General features: G+C 43.9%; 1 protein-coding gene across 2 annotated transcripts in view; it reads left to right on the plus strand.

Annotated features, from left to right (window-relative positions):
* Positions 1-2267: 2267 nt before the first annotated feature.
* Positions 2268-17114, plus strand: part of COL17A1 (collagen type XVII alpha 1 chain) — a 61033-nt gene continuing 46186 nt past the window's right edge. The window contains exons 1-4 of one of the 2 annotated variants that reach the window (XM_083505042.1): positions 2268-2542; positions 10193-10254; positions 11279-11323; positions 13952-14050. In XM_083505042.1, the coding sequence (XP_083361168.1) occupies positions 10200-10254; positions 11279-11323; positions 13952-14050 (199 nt within the window). In that variant the 5' untranslated portion in view covers positions 2268-2542; positions 10193-10199. The remainder of the gene's footprint in view (positions 2543-10192; positions 10255-11278; positions 11324-13951; positions 14051-17114) is intronic. The other variant, XM_083505043.1, reaches the window with a different exon arrangement.

Below are 17114 nucleotides of genomic sequence, written 5' to 3' on the forward strand. Positions count from 1 at the left end.
GTTATCAATTATCAACACTCTTCCGATTTCCTTTTAAGGGATCTCTTCTCCCTTTGAAAAAATATTAGAAGTTCAAGAATAAATAGGCAAAGTGATTCATAAAATCGGCACTTTAAACTGTTTGTTGCCAAGAAACACCTATCCGGTTTCTTACTCATTGGGCTACAAAGGATGATCTAAATTTCTTGGAGACATCAAACATGTCTGTAGCTGAGGAGGCATATTGAATATGATGAGCACCACAGAGAAAATGTTATGAATAATTTCCATTGGGGATCAGTGAATAGGTATTACAGTACTTGCTCACTCAAGTTCTGATTGCCATAAGGGTGCCTTCTGCAGCAAACGAACCAAAAGTGAAAGTAATTCAGGTCACCGGTGGAGGAAGGCGGGTGCAGGGGATGCAGTGCACACTGGGTGTCAGCCGTGAGGGTGGGTGACATCCTGGCGTCACTCCCCGCTTGCCCACCCCCAAAAAAGCTTGCTGACCCCTGGTCTTAGACGACCCCTGTGAAAGGGTCGTTCAACCCCCCAAAGGGGTCGCGACCCACAGGTTGAGAACCGCTGATATAGATCCACCTGCTGCAAGTGTTTAGCTGTGTAAAGGGCATTCAGAATTATTGTCTCCACTATGACATTCTAGCAAGAATGCATCAAGATGCTGTAAAATAGGAGGCTCCCTTCTACCACACAGGGAGTTCAGCTACATGGGGGGAAATGGGGAGGAAACACCCAAGTGCACCGAATCGTTTATTGAGATTGCAGGTGGAGGATTTCCTCCCCTTTTCTCCTGCATTTGGTGCCTTTTCTTTTTGGTTGAACTACAGACCTTAATTGGTCCCTTGCAGGCCTGTGCCTGTATAATGGTGCCTCCTACCATGTCTCCCATTTCTTACAACAGGATTAAACAGATTCATGAAGGGGAAGGTGGCAAGCAGCCACGATGGCTACATTGAAACTCCAGTTGGGGCTCAGAGTCAGTGTGCCAACCAAATATCAATTATTTGCAGAGGTCAGTCCTCTGCTGGAAGGGCTGTTCAACCCAAGTCTGATAAAAAATATCAATAAGGTAAAGAACCACAGGAAGAAGATAAAGAACAATATGAAGGGAGAAGACAGGGTGCTGAAGTTGCCCGTCAACTACTAGCACAAAGACAGGACGTTGAGCAGGCACACAGATAACCTGGTTACAGTCTTCTCTGGTATGGTGAGGCATATTGTATTTCAATTTATTTTCTAGTCATTTCTAAATTTGCATTTTTGAATATAAATTAGCATGTGCAAATTTAGTGTAAATCTGTGTCTTCTTTCGTCCTGAATTTGGGGGATAGGTAGCCTATCTTTTTGGCGCCCTATTACCAGTTGCTTTTGTCTTCAAGTCATGCTTGTAGGCTACTTAGAGGTCCCTGGCTGGCCACTTTGGGAAATTGATATTTCAAGTGGTTTGCTTGTTTAATCAGGTGGTTCAGTATTTCTATGCCCTCTCAAGGTGACTCACAATGAATAAAATAAAATGATAAGAAAGATATAAAATTATAAACTATAATGGTTTATAAAACACCTCAACATAGCCCAATAGATTCCCATGAAAGAGTTAAAACAATTTAAGGCAGAGAGTAGCAACCATTCAAAAATTAGCTCAGCATATTTCAACTAAAAGCTGATAGAAACAAAAAGGTCTTCAAGGCCTCTTCAAAAACACGGAGAGAGAAGGGGTCAAATGCACAAGGCTTGAGACGGAGTTCTACAAATATGGAGCCACTACGGAAAAGGCCCAGTTTCTTCAGATCATGAATCTAATTGACCTTAATAGCAGGTCAGGAGGAGTCACTAATGAGGGGCACTGCCATGTATCTGACCTCTCAGCAGCAGAGTCACTGCTACTTACTGGGAGGGAGAGGGTGAGGTAGCAGGGAGGTCCGGACTCTGCAGATGTCTCACAGAGTCCTAACAACTCTGAAGCCAGTCTTGAGGCCTGGGCCTCATATGGTCTTTTCTTCAAATAACCTGGCCCTAGACTATTTAGAACTTAAGAGTTAAATACCTTCAAATTGAGGCCTAAAATGTAAAGGTAGCCAACAAATACCTAACCCCAACTAGCTGCATTCTGCATCAATGAAAATTTCCATGCCATGTATAAAGGCAGCTTCATGTAAAGCACATTGCAGTAGGCTAGACTGGATGTATTTGAGCTTGTAGCTTGATGTGTTTTATTTCAGCAGTTAAATTTGATTCCTGGAGGCAGACTTTTTTTTTACCCGCACTGTGTCAGATAATTGATAGGGTGGAGTAAGGCAAGAAACCATCACACACCTTTGTCAGGACTTGTTTAGGAAAAATGTTTTGGGGAAAAGAACATACGTGTTTGGGGGGCGTGGGGTAAAAGACATTAAATACAAGTCAAATTCAGCATTCTCTGAGGATCACGCAGTCTGAGAAACACCATACTGCTGAAGGAGTGCTTTATTCAAGGACTTGTGGGACAACATCTGGGATCTGGGTAGAAAGCAAACAATAAGGATTACGAACAGAAGCACTTCAGGTATGTAACACAAGACAAGGAAACACTCAGAAGGGTGCCCTTTTCTACTATAATTCTATCAGATTATTTGATTGTAAAAAAGGGGGAAAGTGTGGAGAGATAATTCTCAGGCAAAATATGGGCCAAAATAGCTTCTTATTCTATATTAAGAAGTCTAGTAATTATGCTGTAGAGACTGAGTATTGAGACAGTTTGGTTATGGGGAAAATAGGTTTACAATTGGCACTGAAAGAAAAGCTATAAGTATACAACTTAATAGCAATACTCTGAAAACAAGCCAAAATAAGCATTTCCTCTCACATCTGGGTCCATGTGGTCCAGTCCTGTGGATATTTACTTGAAAGTAAATTTTTTGAGACTTACTTCCTAGTAAGCATACAAAAGCATTGCAGCCTTATTAGATAGGCATTCACAAGATTATGGTTATAGCTGTAGATGGGTATGGTATGTCAGAACCCTGGAAGAAAGACTGACTAATGCATTTTTCAAGGCAGAGGAACTGCATAACCATCATTACAAAAATGTACTTATTGTGTGCTAGTTCTGTGGACGATGTGTGTGGATCCTGTTTTTTGGGTACACTGAACCATATCTCTCAAAAAATGCTTGCAGTTCCTTTGCAGAAAGCAATTTTGTGTTGACTGTGAAAAATAACAATAGATTCAAGCCACCTTCATCAGCAAGGAGTATATTATCAGGAATCACTGAACTCCTTTGTATTCCTATATATAATTAAGTACCTAATCTTGAGTTATGGACTTTCAAAAATTAGCATCATTATGAAAAGGGCGTTTTGTGGGTCATTATTAATTCTTTACATGGTGTTATTTCATTATTCAATTGTCTATTTTGCTCATTTCTGCTACTACTTTGGTTTCAAACCTGGACTGTGGGCTTTCAGGTCATCGTCCCCATCTGCAAAATAGTATTTAAATATGTTTATCAACACTGATAAAACCTTTGCTAGATTCTACCATAGAGGCAAACTTTTCAGAAATCTTCTGAAGTTAAATGTTGAATTAGTCTCCTGGAAAATATAGGAGTAAAGAACATGAGTAAAAATTAAGCTGCTCTGAAGAGCATTGTGACTTTTATGGTGTTTCAATAGTGGCTTAAAGGGCCCAGAATGAATTTCCTCTACCTATGGGATAACATTCCCTACTTCTGAAGTGTTAAGGGCATGACTGAAAAGAGAACATCAGAAGAGACAATCTGAGGTTCGGGAGCTGAGAGAAATATTGAGGAAGTGGAACGCACCATTTTACTTCCATTCACAAATTCTGCCCAATTACTGCATTTAGAAAAATGCATAAATATACCCTCAGGGCAAGTTAGCTGTTGGCTTCCGGCATTTTAAAAATCTTGCTTTCTTCTGCAATGTGTAGTACACTTCACTGAGCTGGCTGGGTGTGTTGTACTGAACATATTCCTTATCCCAAGGACATTAGTTTCCTAGAGGCATGCATGACACATCTTGCTTGATCCTGTTCCCTACTTGTGGCGCATATATCAAAATGCAACTAATCTAAGGGTGCTTCCACTTAACCTGCCTACTGAACATTCATCCTGATTTGTTTGCTGGGAGATCAGATGGCTGATGCCTCAAACTAAGTGTTTTTCCAGCTTTGCAGTACATTTCCTTGTCACGCTCCATATAACAAAAAAGTCTAGTTTGGTGGGGTATTTTTTTAAAAGTTTGTTGCACAAGACTTCTGAATCAACTAAAATTGTGGCACCTTGATGCCACTAAGTGACTGAATCCCACCTCAAAATGCCAACAACATGGAAGTGCCCAGTGTTAACAGAGCAGGAACTGTAGTTATGGTTTGTTTAGAAGCATGGACAAAATCCCCCCATATTCTTTTCCGGCCTCTGAAGATTCTGTCTTGAGCAGCCTATTCCAAGTTGCTTAACTTAGGGGTTTTTTAAAGCTGAGTTCTAAATGCCTGACCAAATGAAGACTTTCTGTGCTCCTGCTCAAGTGCTTAATACATCACTGGGAGGGCAGGAAGGGTCTGAGAGAAATCCAACTTCCCTTCGCCTTGGGGCATCTGCATGATGAGCATGAGAAGTAGCTGAAGGGACCACACAGCCATTGCTGGTTCTCTGCTGGGGTTCACTGGTAGCTGGGTGGAATGGCAGGAGCTGACACAGACTGAATCACACAAGTGGTTCAATGGAAGAGCATATGTGTTGCATGCAGAAGGTCACAGGTTCAGTCCCTGGCATCTCCAGGTGGGGCCAGACTCTTACTTGAAACCCCAGCAAGCACCACTCAGCATAGACATACCAGGACTACAGCAGGATCTGACCAGTTTAATGTAGCATGAATATACTCTGAGAAGCAATCACTATTTGAAATTGGGAAGGCCTTTCCCTTTTGGGCTGCTGGGGTTTTTCACCATCCCACTGTAATGGACACTATGCCTCAGTGCTTAAGTCCTTTGGCCATGTTATCTCACTGAACCAATACCCAAGACATCCCGAGAAAGCCACACACTACCCCAGTATTGCTAAATACACCAACTGGCAGCAGTTGAAGATGGCAGAGATTGCACACAAAGCATAAGCTCTACCTGTGAGCTATGCTCCTTCCCTAAATTGCTCCTTCATTACCGCAGTATCAACCTTGCTGTTCATGCTTGCATTTTGCAAGCAATCACTTGCTTTGGATATAATTATATCACAAGTCCATTAACAATTATTTCTATTTGAAGAATTCTTATCAAGATAAAACAATAATTTCCCTTGTTTCTTTTAGATCTTATGCCTATTTCAGATACCTCCTTGTGTATTTTTTTGCTCATAAGTTTTCCATAGTTTTTGTTTTATACTATGCCCTGATGCTACAAAAACACCAGTATTAGTAAGAATACTTAATCAGCAAAACCATCTTAAAAGAATAATGTTCTGCTCTGGTTTAGTTATAATTGTGAATACCTAGAATTAACATAATTTAATTTTTGTGTTATGCCACACTCTCCATGGCAGCCATTTTGTGTTATGCCACACCTCCTCTCCCTCCATAGCAGCTATTTTTGTCTAGCACCCCCAGCACACTCTGAAAATTTGAAATGTGTCCACTGGTCCAAAAATGTTGGCAACCCCTGCCTTAGTCCAACCTCCTGCTCACTGCAGGAAAGTCAGAACTAGAATGTCCCCAACAGATTGTTGTGCAGCCACTCCTGGAAGAGCTCCAAATTTCACTTATGATAATTAAATCAACTCCTTGGGCAAATGCAGCATTTTCAGTGGCAGGATATATAATAGTTTTTCTTTTGAATTCCCTCTCCTTTGATGTCTTATCACATGATGGGCACCCATGTGAAACACCAAAAGCAAATGTGCCAGCCTGCCTCATTTCTAGTCACTGAGATAATCATCTCTGTACCCCAGAGGATGGAACAAAAGAGAAGAAAGCCTTGCTAGACTTCAAATTCCTGCTGTCGTCTTAGATATTTGAAGGAATGGTACACAGGACCCCAAAGCAGTGGCTAGGCTACTACAGTAGCTTAGCTGTGAAAGGTAAATTTGATTGATAAGTGATATCAGCAGTGCTGGAAGATCACACAAGCCAACTGGAGCAGTTTCAGCGGCTAAAGTTGCTGTTCAATTCTGGGCGACTATAGAACAAAGGGGTAATTAATGGACAGAACTGATTTTGTTCTGCTGTTGGTGTGCTACCAAAGTTTCCTGAGGCTTCTGTGGGGGGTTGTTTCTGTCTGCAGACTTGTCCACACCAGAGCAAAAAGTAGACCCCACCCCAATGTTGTCCTGGACCTTTCCCCCTTTAAATGTGGACTTTTTCAATCCTAGCCATTTTGGACTTTCCAAGGATTGAAAGAACCTGCATTTAAAGGGGGAAAGGTCCAGTACAACACTGGGATAGGGTGGACATTACCGGGGAGAACGGCAAATCCACATTTACTCTAGTGTGGACAAGTTATATGTGTATATATGAATTGTAAGTGTTTGTATGAGAATGTTGATGTTTTATAAGAATTTCTAATGGTATAGTGTATTTATTTTGATTCTTTTAAATGTAAGTCTCTTGGAGACCTTGATAACAAGTGAGTCACAAACCTAATAAATACTATTTATTTGTGTGTTTTAACATTGATAATCTGTACTTTCATAAAATATATCAAGGTGGCTTATAGCATATAAAATACAATAAAAACCAGCCTATAAATTAGAAACATTAATAAATGGAGTAGAGGAGATTTCTGGGTTGTTGTTTTTTTGGTTTTTTTTAGTAGATTGACTAAACAAAGCAAAACCTTTTTCTATATTCCAAAAAGTGAAAATCCAGACACAAAGTTGGCCAAAGTTGTTGAGCTTTTTCTAGTTTTGTCCAAGGCTATTGAGCTATTAAGGAAATTCATCAAAATCTACACTTCTGACATTGGGTACATCCGGATTTTCCTGGACATTTAAGCAATTTCCGCCTGGACACTGTTTCCGACCATTAAATCCTGGCTGTGTCTGGAAAATTCTGGACGTATGGCGACCCTAGTTTAAATAGTGTGAAATGACAGCCTTAGGATTTGATTGCTGTGACCCAGGGGCCAGTTGAAAAATAATTTAAAGGACAGTAACACTGCATTGTGTCTTTCCTGGGATTACTGACCACTCATCACCAGACAAATACCATAGAATATGTCACAGATGGGAAACCTGTGGCCCTCTACATATTGAATTACTACCATCCCAGACCATAAGCGATGCTGGCTTGGGCTGATGGGAGCTGGAGTTCAAAACATCTGAAGGCCCACACTTTCCCTGTCTGGGTTAGAGAGTATGCTTCTCAAATAGCTTTGAGTCCTATCGCCTTGAGTTTTGTTGTTAAATTACTTGGCAGCTTTAAAATACTTGGAAATGTCCTCTTTGGACCTCTGTGACAGGAGACTAGAGGGAGGGGTCACGATTTTTCTGTTCAGAGCATGCATGACCAGATGCCACCTGAAGTTTACTTAATTGCATTTTAATCCTTTATGTCATGTAAGGCAAGGCTCTGCGAACCTGTGGTCCTCCAGATGGTGTTGGACTCCAATTCCCATTGGCCTCAGCCAGCGTGGCTCAATGGTCATGGTTGATGAGAGTTGCAGTCCAGCAATATCAGGAAGGCCACAAGCTGCCAACCCTCCTCTAATGAGCTCAGATAAATGTTTGTGGTTCTTCTCCTCCCCACCATTCTAACTTCACAACAAACCTGTGAGGTAGTTTGGGCCGAAAGACTGTGACTGGCCTAAGGCCTTCATGGCCAGGACTGGCCCAAGATGTTTTGCTAGTTGAGGTAAATGACACAATGGCTCCCCCTTCCATGCTCAGAAGCTGACTGGCTTGGCAGTTGAATTGTGCATCAACACTCTCAACAGGAGAGCATAGCATCCCCTATTGCACCTGGTGGTTGTGTTTGTGTGTGCTTGCAAGGCCATGTGGCACACATAGCTTTGATCTCCATCAGAGGGGAACGGCCAGAGGTGTGGCTAGGGGAGCTGTTGCCTTTGCCTGCCAGTCTGTGCTGCCTGAGGTGATTCCCTTATTCTTCATAATTATAGGGCCAGCCTTGCTCATGACAACAGAGTGGGGATTTGAGTCTGGTTTGACACCCTCACCTCTACTCCACACTGGCTGCTCTCCCAAATCCTGAAAGCCAAGGTCGAGCAAAAGAAAGGAACATGCAAAAGAAACTTTAGCAAAACAACAGAGGCTGAGAGAGCGAGGCCAAGATGCCACCTCAAGCCAAAATCTTCTCATAGACTGGGTTGGGTTTGGCTCCAGGGCTCCATTGTTCCACCCGCCTAAGCTCATCTTTCAAGCATCTTCCTTCAGTGTTGGAGCTTGTTCATCATGCGCGCCAATTATGACTGTGCCTGTGATTCATGGTTTAAGGTGCTGTGGGTTTGCTGAAGTGCCTCAGGCATCCATTATCCTGAGGAAGAGGGCACAGCAGTGAAGAAAGAGATTCGGGTGGATTTAGACAAACAATTAGGATGGATTTACCCTGAGATGAGACTCACTTCATGTGCAAATATTTTCCTCCACAGGAGCAGTATTTGTCTAGGAAAAAGGACACAATATAATCCCATACGGAGCTCAGTGAGTTTTATATTGGCTCATGCATACATGTAAGGCTGCTTTTGTAGGCATCTTTTTAGCCAATGTGGCTTGAGAGGAAATTCCTTCTTTAGTAGCAATCAACCAATCACTGAGCATGAGTAAAACCACTTTCAAAGTCATCCCAAAGGCAAATAAACCCTCTTCATGAGTTCACTGAGGCGTATGTAGGTGGGCGGAATGAAATTGCACCCACGCCATACATTTAAAGCACTTTTACACCACTTTAAGAGTCATAGTTTCTGCAAGGAATAATGGGAACCCCTCACAGAGTTATAATTCCCAGCACCCAGAGCAAAGTACAGTTCCCAGGATGATTGGGGCAGGGGGAGGCATGTGATTTAAATGTTCCTTACCTCCACAAGTTCAGTAGATGATAGCAGATATGTGCCCACAGGTATAATAAGTACAAAGGGTTCTGTGGTCCTACAGGACCACTGTTTCCCATCTACTTGAATGTGCAACAACAGATCTTGTCCCTTCATAAACTACTTTGCTCCCATTTCTTGCCCGTTCAGCACTCCTCTTTTTTTCACACCCTTCAGCAGAACATATGTTCCACCTTCCTGGTATCTTTTTACTCCTGAGCTAAACAAGTCATTGTAGTTTATTAGGGGGAAAGTAACCACTATAATTCAGAAATCTGAACGTTCCTACTTTTTAGTGCCAGAGGGGGTGGCAAACACCAAACATAATTGCAGAAGATTTATGTTGTTGTTATTTTGCCCTTCTTCTTGTAGGAGTTTGGGGTAGTACAACACTGTTAAAATGCAACAATGTAAAAATGTTATTTAAAAACCTCAAAAAGCTACATGTCTGAAAACAAGAATTGAACAAAGAACACCACCAATACGACTGGATCCCAAGGAAGTCATATCCCAAAAGTGCAAGCAAACAAATATAGACTGTTTTTACAGGAATATTTTAAATTTTGAGGCCTGGAAACATTTGAAGACTAAAGCTGTGAACTACTGTAAATCTGAGCAGGGGGAGATAAACACTGGCTAAATATTCCTGAGCTGCCACTAGATGACACTGTTGCTTCACCGACTAAAGCAGTTGTTTTTAAAAACAAGTTTCTACCTTTCTTCTACTTATTAGCCACCTTTCCAGAACTTCAATGAAATAATTGTAAACTTCGGATTTTAAACATTCTAACACCCTGGATAGGTTACTTCAGAGCACTTTATGAGGTGGGGGAGAGGACAAAGAACACAATACCTGTGCCAAATGCCTTTCTCTTGTGAGAGGAATTGGTTTATCTTAAAAAACAAACAAAAACTAAACTTCTAACTGGCTGAGCACTTTCCAGTCCTTATAAATCACACATATTCTCATCAAATAGAAAAAGGCCTATGAAGTGTTCCAGGAGGGACTGTGTGAAAATGTGCAAACTGCACATCTTAAACTGCTTCCTAGCCTAGCATTGGCTGAGGAGGGAGGAAGCGCCTGAGTGGGACCACTACAGCAAAGTAGCCACCGGGGTCAGGAATATGTTAACCTTTGCTCTTTCTCTTCGCCTTCATGTAGCAATGATATGGCCGCTGTAACAAAGAAAAACAAGCGGGATGGAACAGAAGTCACAGAGAGACGTAAGTGAAACCTTTTCTAGGAATAGATGATTCTTTAAGTTGATTCGCACAGACATTGCAGAGGTAAAAGTTAGCGTGCAATCATTTCACCCTTCAATATCCATGTGGTTCAATGTTCTTCTGACATTATTATAACATTTTTTAAAAGGCTTATACATAATGAAATGTTCATTATGCGGCAATGGGATCTTAAAATGTGAAGGCCCTTACTGCCTGAGTATTGGGACGGAAGAGTCATCTCAGGGTAACACTTCAAAGAAGAAAAGTTTATGTGAAATGGCCCCATGGTGGGGACCAAGTGGAACCTCCCGATTATTTTCCAAATGGAAGTTTTGATATAATAAACCAACCTTGCAAACCAGGTTAATAGCAGCTTAATACTATATGCCTTTTCAGAAGCATTATATTGCCATTTTCAGAGATGGTTTCGGCTAAATATTTCACAGGGTTTCAGGCAATTATCCCTGCTGTATACATCCTTTGAAAAGTTATATCTCACTATGCCTTCATAAGTATCTCACCTGTAAAAAATTGAGTCCTTCTCTTAATTACCAAGATGGTTTCCATGGGCCAGAAACAAACAACTTTCAAAAGGAATTTGTTGGTTTGAATTCAAGACTCAAATTCAGCTTAGCAATTTTGAAAAAAAGAGAAGAAGTCGTGGTGACTTGCTTATCGCCCCCAAACAGGGAGAAAAGTGAGCACAGATTTGCATTAAAATTGCCTATGTATAGATGTGATTTTAGAAATAATGCTGTGATTTGAAGGGAAATGCAATTGATCTCACCACAGTGGGAAATAGTGTGATCAGGTGACTGCGTACCTGCTCAATTTGCTGTCCAGATGCTAATGATTGAGGAGCAGCATCAAGGTTCCTCTGTAAATGAGGACAACCTATCCCATGGATTTATACTTCTCTTCTCTTCTCTTCTCTTCTCTTCTCTTCTCTTCTCTTCTCTTCTCTTCTCTTCTCTTCTCTTCTCTCTCTCTCTCTCTCTCTCTCTCTCTCTCTCTCTCTCTCCAGTTATTACAGAAACTGTTACCACCAGACTGACATCTCTTCCCCCAAGTAAGTGGCTGCTGTACAGAGTTCACTATACGTGTTTCTGCATGCATGCATCTCAGTTTGCTTTGTTTGTGCCTCTTTGTCAGAAGCCCCTCAAGTGTTTGTGCCACTGAGCTTATAGATCAAAGCATAACAAAAGCACCATCCTACTTACGGTTGCAGGAAAGTTACAGGAAAGACATGGATTAAAAATAGCAAGAGACTTTGTACAGCCTCTCTGTGCATGGGAGTTCACTAGGCCCATAGGCTTGGCTCAGAAGAATATATGGAACAAAATCCAGTTAGATCATATTATTTCTGAGCCAAGGAACATTGCCAGTAGAGGGTTGTTGTTTCTAAATATCAATTGGTCCCATTCTCCCATGGCTTCTGTATGACCTCGGCCCACATTGTCCGTGATGATGTAACTTCCCTTCACACTATCAGCCTGGAAAAACCTGGGATGGGATGTGTTGACTACAACAGCTGTTTGAGTTTGATATCGAGCACCTTTGCTGAGTAACTTTTGACCAACCACACCATCTGTGGTGTGGTTTCTTTACCAGAGTAATTGTAAGGAGTGCCAAGCAGTGATAATAGCTCTTGATCGTACAACTCTTCTGACTAGGGTTCTAGCCTTCCCTTTCTCACTGGAATGTACCGTATTTTTCGCTCTATAACACGCACCTGACCATAACACGCACATCGTTTTTAGAGGAGGAAAACAAGGGAAAAAATATTCTGAATGAAACAGTGGACGTATCATTTTTGTGATTCATGCTGTGGCCACAGACATGTGATCTGATGGTGAATTTGGGGTGACCCAATGCAAAAATCCTGAGAATCCCTGTGGATCCATGCTTTGTAACCACGTTTTTGCACCATTGCAGCCCCAGGCAACAGTGGGTGCGTGATTTTGGGGGGGGGGGCAGGCTGTAGCCATGGACATGCTATGTGCTCTGATGGTGAATTTGGGGTGACCCAATGCAAAAATCCTGAGAATCCCTGTGGATCCATGCTTTGTAACCACGTTTTTGCACCATTGCAGCCCCAGGCAACAGTGGGTGCGTGATTTTTTTTGGGGGGGACAGGCTGTAGCCATGGACATGCTATGTGCTCTGATGGTGAATTTTGGCTGACCCAATGCAAAGATCCTGAGGATCCCTGTGGATCCATGCTTTGTAACCACGTTTTTGCACCATTGCAGCCCCAGGCAACAATGGGTGTGTGATTTTGGGGGGGGCAGGCTGTAGCCATGGACATGCTGTGTGCTCTGATGGTGAATTTGGGGTGACCCAATGCAAAGATCCTGAGGATCCATGTGGATCCATGCTTTGTAACCACATTTTAAGTGGGGAGGGAAGGAAAAACACAGAAGGCTAAGAATGCAGGAGAGGGCTATAACGTGAGGAAAGGAAGGCAAAAGTTTTCCCCCACCCACCCACACAAGCCAGCCACTGTTTAAGGATTTCATCCTTTTAAATGGAAGAAAGCATATTTGAATGCTGTGTGTCTCCAAAAACAAAAAGCAGGAAGTCAAATCAGAATTTTAAGCCGAACCTGTAATCTCTCTTCCCTTCACAAACATTGTTCCCTCCGGAGCAGGGACAGGATAGAGCGACGCTCTGCTTTCCTCTCTACTTGCCTGGAGGGGAGGGGCTTTCCCTGCTCTTTGTTCCGTTTGAGCAAACACAGCAACGAAACAGAGCAGGGTGGGCAGTAAGACCCTGAGGCAGAATGCAGGGAAGCTGCCACTTCCTCTCTTCAGGCTTCCCTTCTCCCTGAAGCGCGGTTTGATTTTTGCCTTATTTTTCGGCTACAGGGACCACACATTCGCTGCATAACACGCACAGACATTTCCCCTTCCTTTTTAGGAGAAAAAATCTGCGTGTTATAGAGCGAAAAATACGGTAATTCTCATTTCAGCTAAGTAGATTTAAAGTGGTCTGTTTTCTAGCACTGAAGGTGTGTTGCAAGTATGACACATGTGAGTGTAGGCAGGGGGACCCACCTAGTTAGTTCAAAATTGACTATGCGGCAGCCCTATTCTTGAGAGGAATTAATCCATTCAGCTTTTCCTCAACCTCATACTCTCTAGCTGTTTTGAACCAGTGCTTTTTTCTGGGGGGATGCAGGGGTACGCATACCCCTAAACATTTTGTGAATTTTTGTACTTTTGTCCATTTACTATATTTATTTCCCCCGATTTGAACTATAAAATGGTGATTTTCTTGAGTCAAAATGAGAGTACCCCCTAAACATATTTTTTTACAAAAAAAGCACCATTTTGAACTATAGTTCCCATCAGCCCCAGCATGTTTGGGGAAGGCTACTCTAGTCTTACATTATTTCTGTGAAATTGATCATCATCATTCTATTATTAAATGCTGCCCATCTGACTCTGTTGCTCCAGCCACTCTGGGCAGCTTCCAGCAAAATATTAAAACTCAAGAAAGCATCAAACATGAAAAACTTCCCTGTACAGGGCTGCCTTCAGGTGCCTTCTAAAAATCATATGGTTGTTTGACACCATATATGTGAGGCATGCTCATGTTGTATATGGCCCCACTGAAAGGCCCCTATATTATTCCGCAGTCCTCTTTTCCTGCTTTTTCCCACCCACAGAATCTCATGTTGTGTTTACTTTGACAGAAGGAGGCAGTACCAGCAGCCTCAAATCAACGGCTTATAGTGGAGGAGGTGGAGTGGAGAAAAGGACATACACCCACGGCAGCAGTTATGTGACAGCCAGTAAGTGGTTCTCAGACTGAAGGGAAAGGGAAACAACATAAACGAGGAACGTAAAAAGGTGTGGGGAGAAAGGGCAGAAGCTTACAATTCAAAAGCGACAAGTGCTGTGTGTATGTGTGGGAGAAGCATTCCTCCTCTCAGCTTTTGTGGAACTACAAGAGAAGGGAAAGAGTCCTTGCCCAGAGATGCCCTTTAAAATCTGGAAGCAGGATCCTTTTTGTGGTAAATGGTGGGAATTTATACAACTGGTAGTTTTTCTTCTTCCAGGAAATATCACCACACAATTATATTTCCTTGCAATCTCCTGTGGTTCTCTGTCTTTTCTTGGCGCTTCTTCTTGGGCTCAGCACATGGGGGTACAGAGGAATCAAATAAAAACAGCTGCAAATAAACATTAGGTTATTGTATAAACTTATTTGGTTTGCCTTGGAAAAGCCTTTCTGCAGAGAACATGGAAGGCATCCATTTAGACCAGTGTTTCCCAACCGGTGTTCCGCGGCACACTAGTGTGCCGTGAGACACCGGCTGGTGTGCCGTGGGAGGGAGGCGGGCGAGTCGGGCGGCGAGACGCGGGGCGGCGGCGGCGAGCAGCGGCCGCCCAGCGCGGGGCTCTCGCCGTCTGCCTGCCTGGCTGCCTGCCTGACGAGCAAACCCCCGGCGCAGGCGCCCCGCTTGTTGACACGGGAGGGGAGGGGGGAGAGGAAACGCTGCTGGTGTCGCTGCTCCTCGGCGGCGGCTCCTCCTCTCAGCCCGCCCTGCCTATATTTGCACCAATCCCCGCCCACTAAAGCATTCGCGCCTCCCAATGGGAAGCCTTGCCGGGCGGCGGGTGCTGCTGCCTGAGAGTTCTGAAGCCACGCCCACTTTCCCAGAGACTGGCGGTTCTGAGGGATCCAGGGCAGGGCCGGCGCGCGCGCGCTTCTTGCTGCCCGGGCGCTTGCTCTAATCCCGCCTTCCCTGGGAGGGAGGGATGGCGGTGGCTGCGAGCGTCCGGGGTGGGGCGCGCGCTGGCTCTCCCTGGCGGCCCTTGTGCCTGGCGTTCTATCAGTGCGCCTCCTCTCTCTTTCCCCACCCATCCTCCACGTGCTGCGCTCTAACCCGGAGTTAGAAGCAAATTAGAACACGTGTGTGGTGTGTTTTTTGTGCTGCTCCTCTTTTTTTAGGGCTTTTTGGCGGCTTTTGGGACGGCGTCGAGGGGTGGCCGCCTCAGCTGCCGCCGTCCCTCAGTCCCTCGCTCTGCTGCCTCCTCCCACCCCGGCAAGGGGGAGGGAAAAAACTTTCACTTTTGTGCGTCCCTCCCGGCGTGACGCTGCGCGCTGACGTCACGGGGCGGGGCTTTAATGGTGGTGTGCCGCGAGATTTTTTTCCGGTAAACAGGTGTGCCGTTGCCCAAAAACGTTTGGGAAACACTGATTTAGACAACCAAGGAACTATCCACCCTGCTGCTCACTGGAGAACTCCAAACAGGCTGTGCGGGTGTGCCTTGATATTTTCTTCTGATGAGGCCGACAGCACTGCCATGTTTGAGGGGGCATGGGCAAAGAGACCTCCAGGGACCCTCACCCTGGCTAGACCCTTCTCTCCCAACATGCCACCTGGGCTGCTTGTCCTGCCTTCTCCCCCAGTGCTCTGCCAATCTTGTTGCTTTGCCACCTTCTCACCCACCTCCTGGTCACTGCTCTCCTTCCCCTTTCCAGCAGGAAGAAACCCCATTTTCCTTACTAAAGAGGCTCCAGCAATAGCCACCATCTCCATTTCCCATGAGTTTCCTCTTTTTCCTGCAGACACTCTGGGGAAATGAAGGTGGTGGCTGTTGCTGGAGCCTCAGCAAGCTCTTCACTGCAGAGGGCACCCTCTGCCATCATTGCTGGCAGTCATCTGAAGACCCCTGGATTGTAGGGCCTTGGAGCCCCAAAGTCCAGCCCCAACAGAACCACTGGAAGGTAGCCTAGACAGGACAGACTTCACACAACTTCATGAAACTTTATAAAACCTTCCAGGTGTAAAGCTCTCCATAGGCCACACACACCTCCTAGAAGGAAAAGTAACGCCTCTAGTTAATTAACATGGAACACATTAGCGTGTTTTCTTGTAACGGTCCTGATTGAAATGGCTTTTTGGAATTTCCCTAGATACTTTAGGAATCCATATTGAAAGTATGATGCTCACAGCCACATTAAAAGAGCCAGAGCAGTTTGAGTTAATAAACTCTTGATGTTTCTATGTCTTAAGTCTGTGTGTTCCAAGTCAGCGTAAAATTGGAGAGCAGGGCAGAGGAGGGAAGCAAAGGCTTCCTCACAAAAGTTCATTGTTCTTCAAACAGTTTAATGGGGAAGCCACTGAATGACACCAGATTCAGAAGTACAAGCAAATGTATGAGAACAGCCCTCTTCCTGGGATTACAAAGGGAACATTCTCTCTTCATAATTTGGAGCATGGCATTCACCCAGTATTCACATGACTGCATCATGTTAGATCACAGCTATCCCTCTGCTTTTGGAGACCTTATGAAAATCCAAGGGCAGAAATAAATGCAGTGACCAGGACTTTTAACAAACTACATTTTAACCACACTATTCCAAGTGGGATTTGGGTGGGGTTTGATTTAGTTTGCACTTAAAGGCAAACCTACCTAACTCACAGTTCTTGAAACAATATGCAAACCAAGTCACACTCACCCTTCAAAATCCACACTTCAACAAACTTTGCAATGTGTAGCAAACCACACAAACTTTTTGTGAAACTGAAATACTCCATTAATGTCATTGACTTCTAAAGGCTATGGCTTGTATTCAGCGTAACTCTAAGTAACCATTCCAGCAGAAGGATTTATTCTTGTGCCATGGGATTCCCCCTCTCTCTCCTCACACAATCCACACGTACACACACACACACACACCTGCTCTGGAGGGTTAAGGGAACCCCCAAGAAAAGATTCATGTGTCTGTGGGAGGAGGAGCAGGGTACAGGCCTGTTGTGCAAGTGTAAAGCCTTGAACTGACGGGATTGTTACTTAACGCTATATTGGATGAAAGCCTGTTGCTGGCTGAATGGAAGATGGAGA

Source organism: Podarcis liolepis (genome assembly GCF_965112155.1).
Source record: "Podarcis liolepis genome assembly, chromosome: 5".
NCBI classification, from domain to species: Eukaryota; Metazoa; Chordata; class Lepidosauria; order Squamata; family Lacertidae; genus Podarcis; species Podarcis liolepis.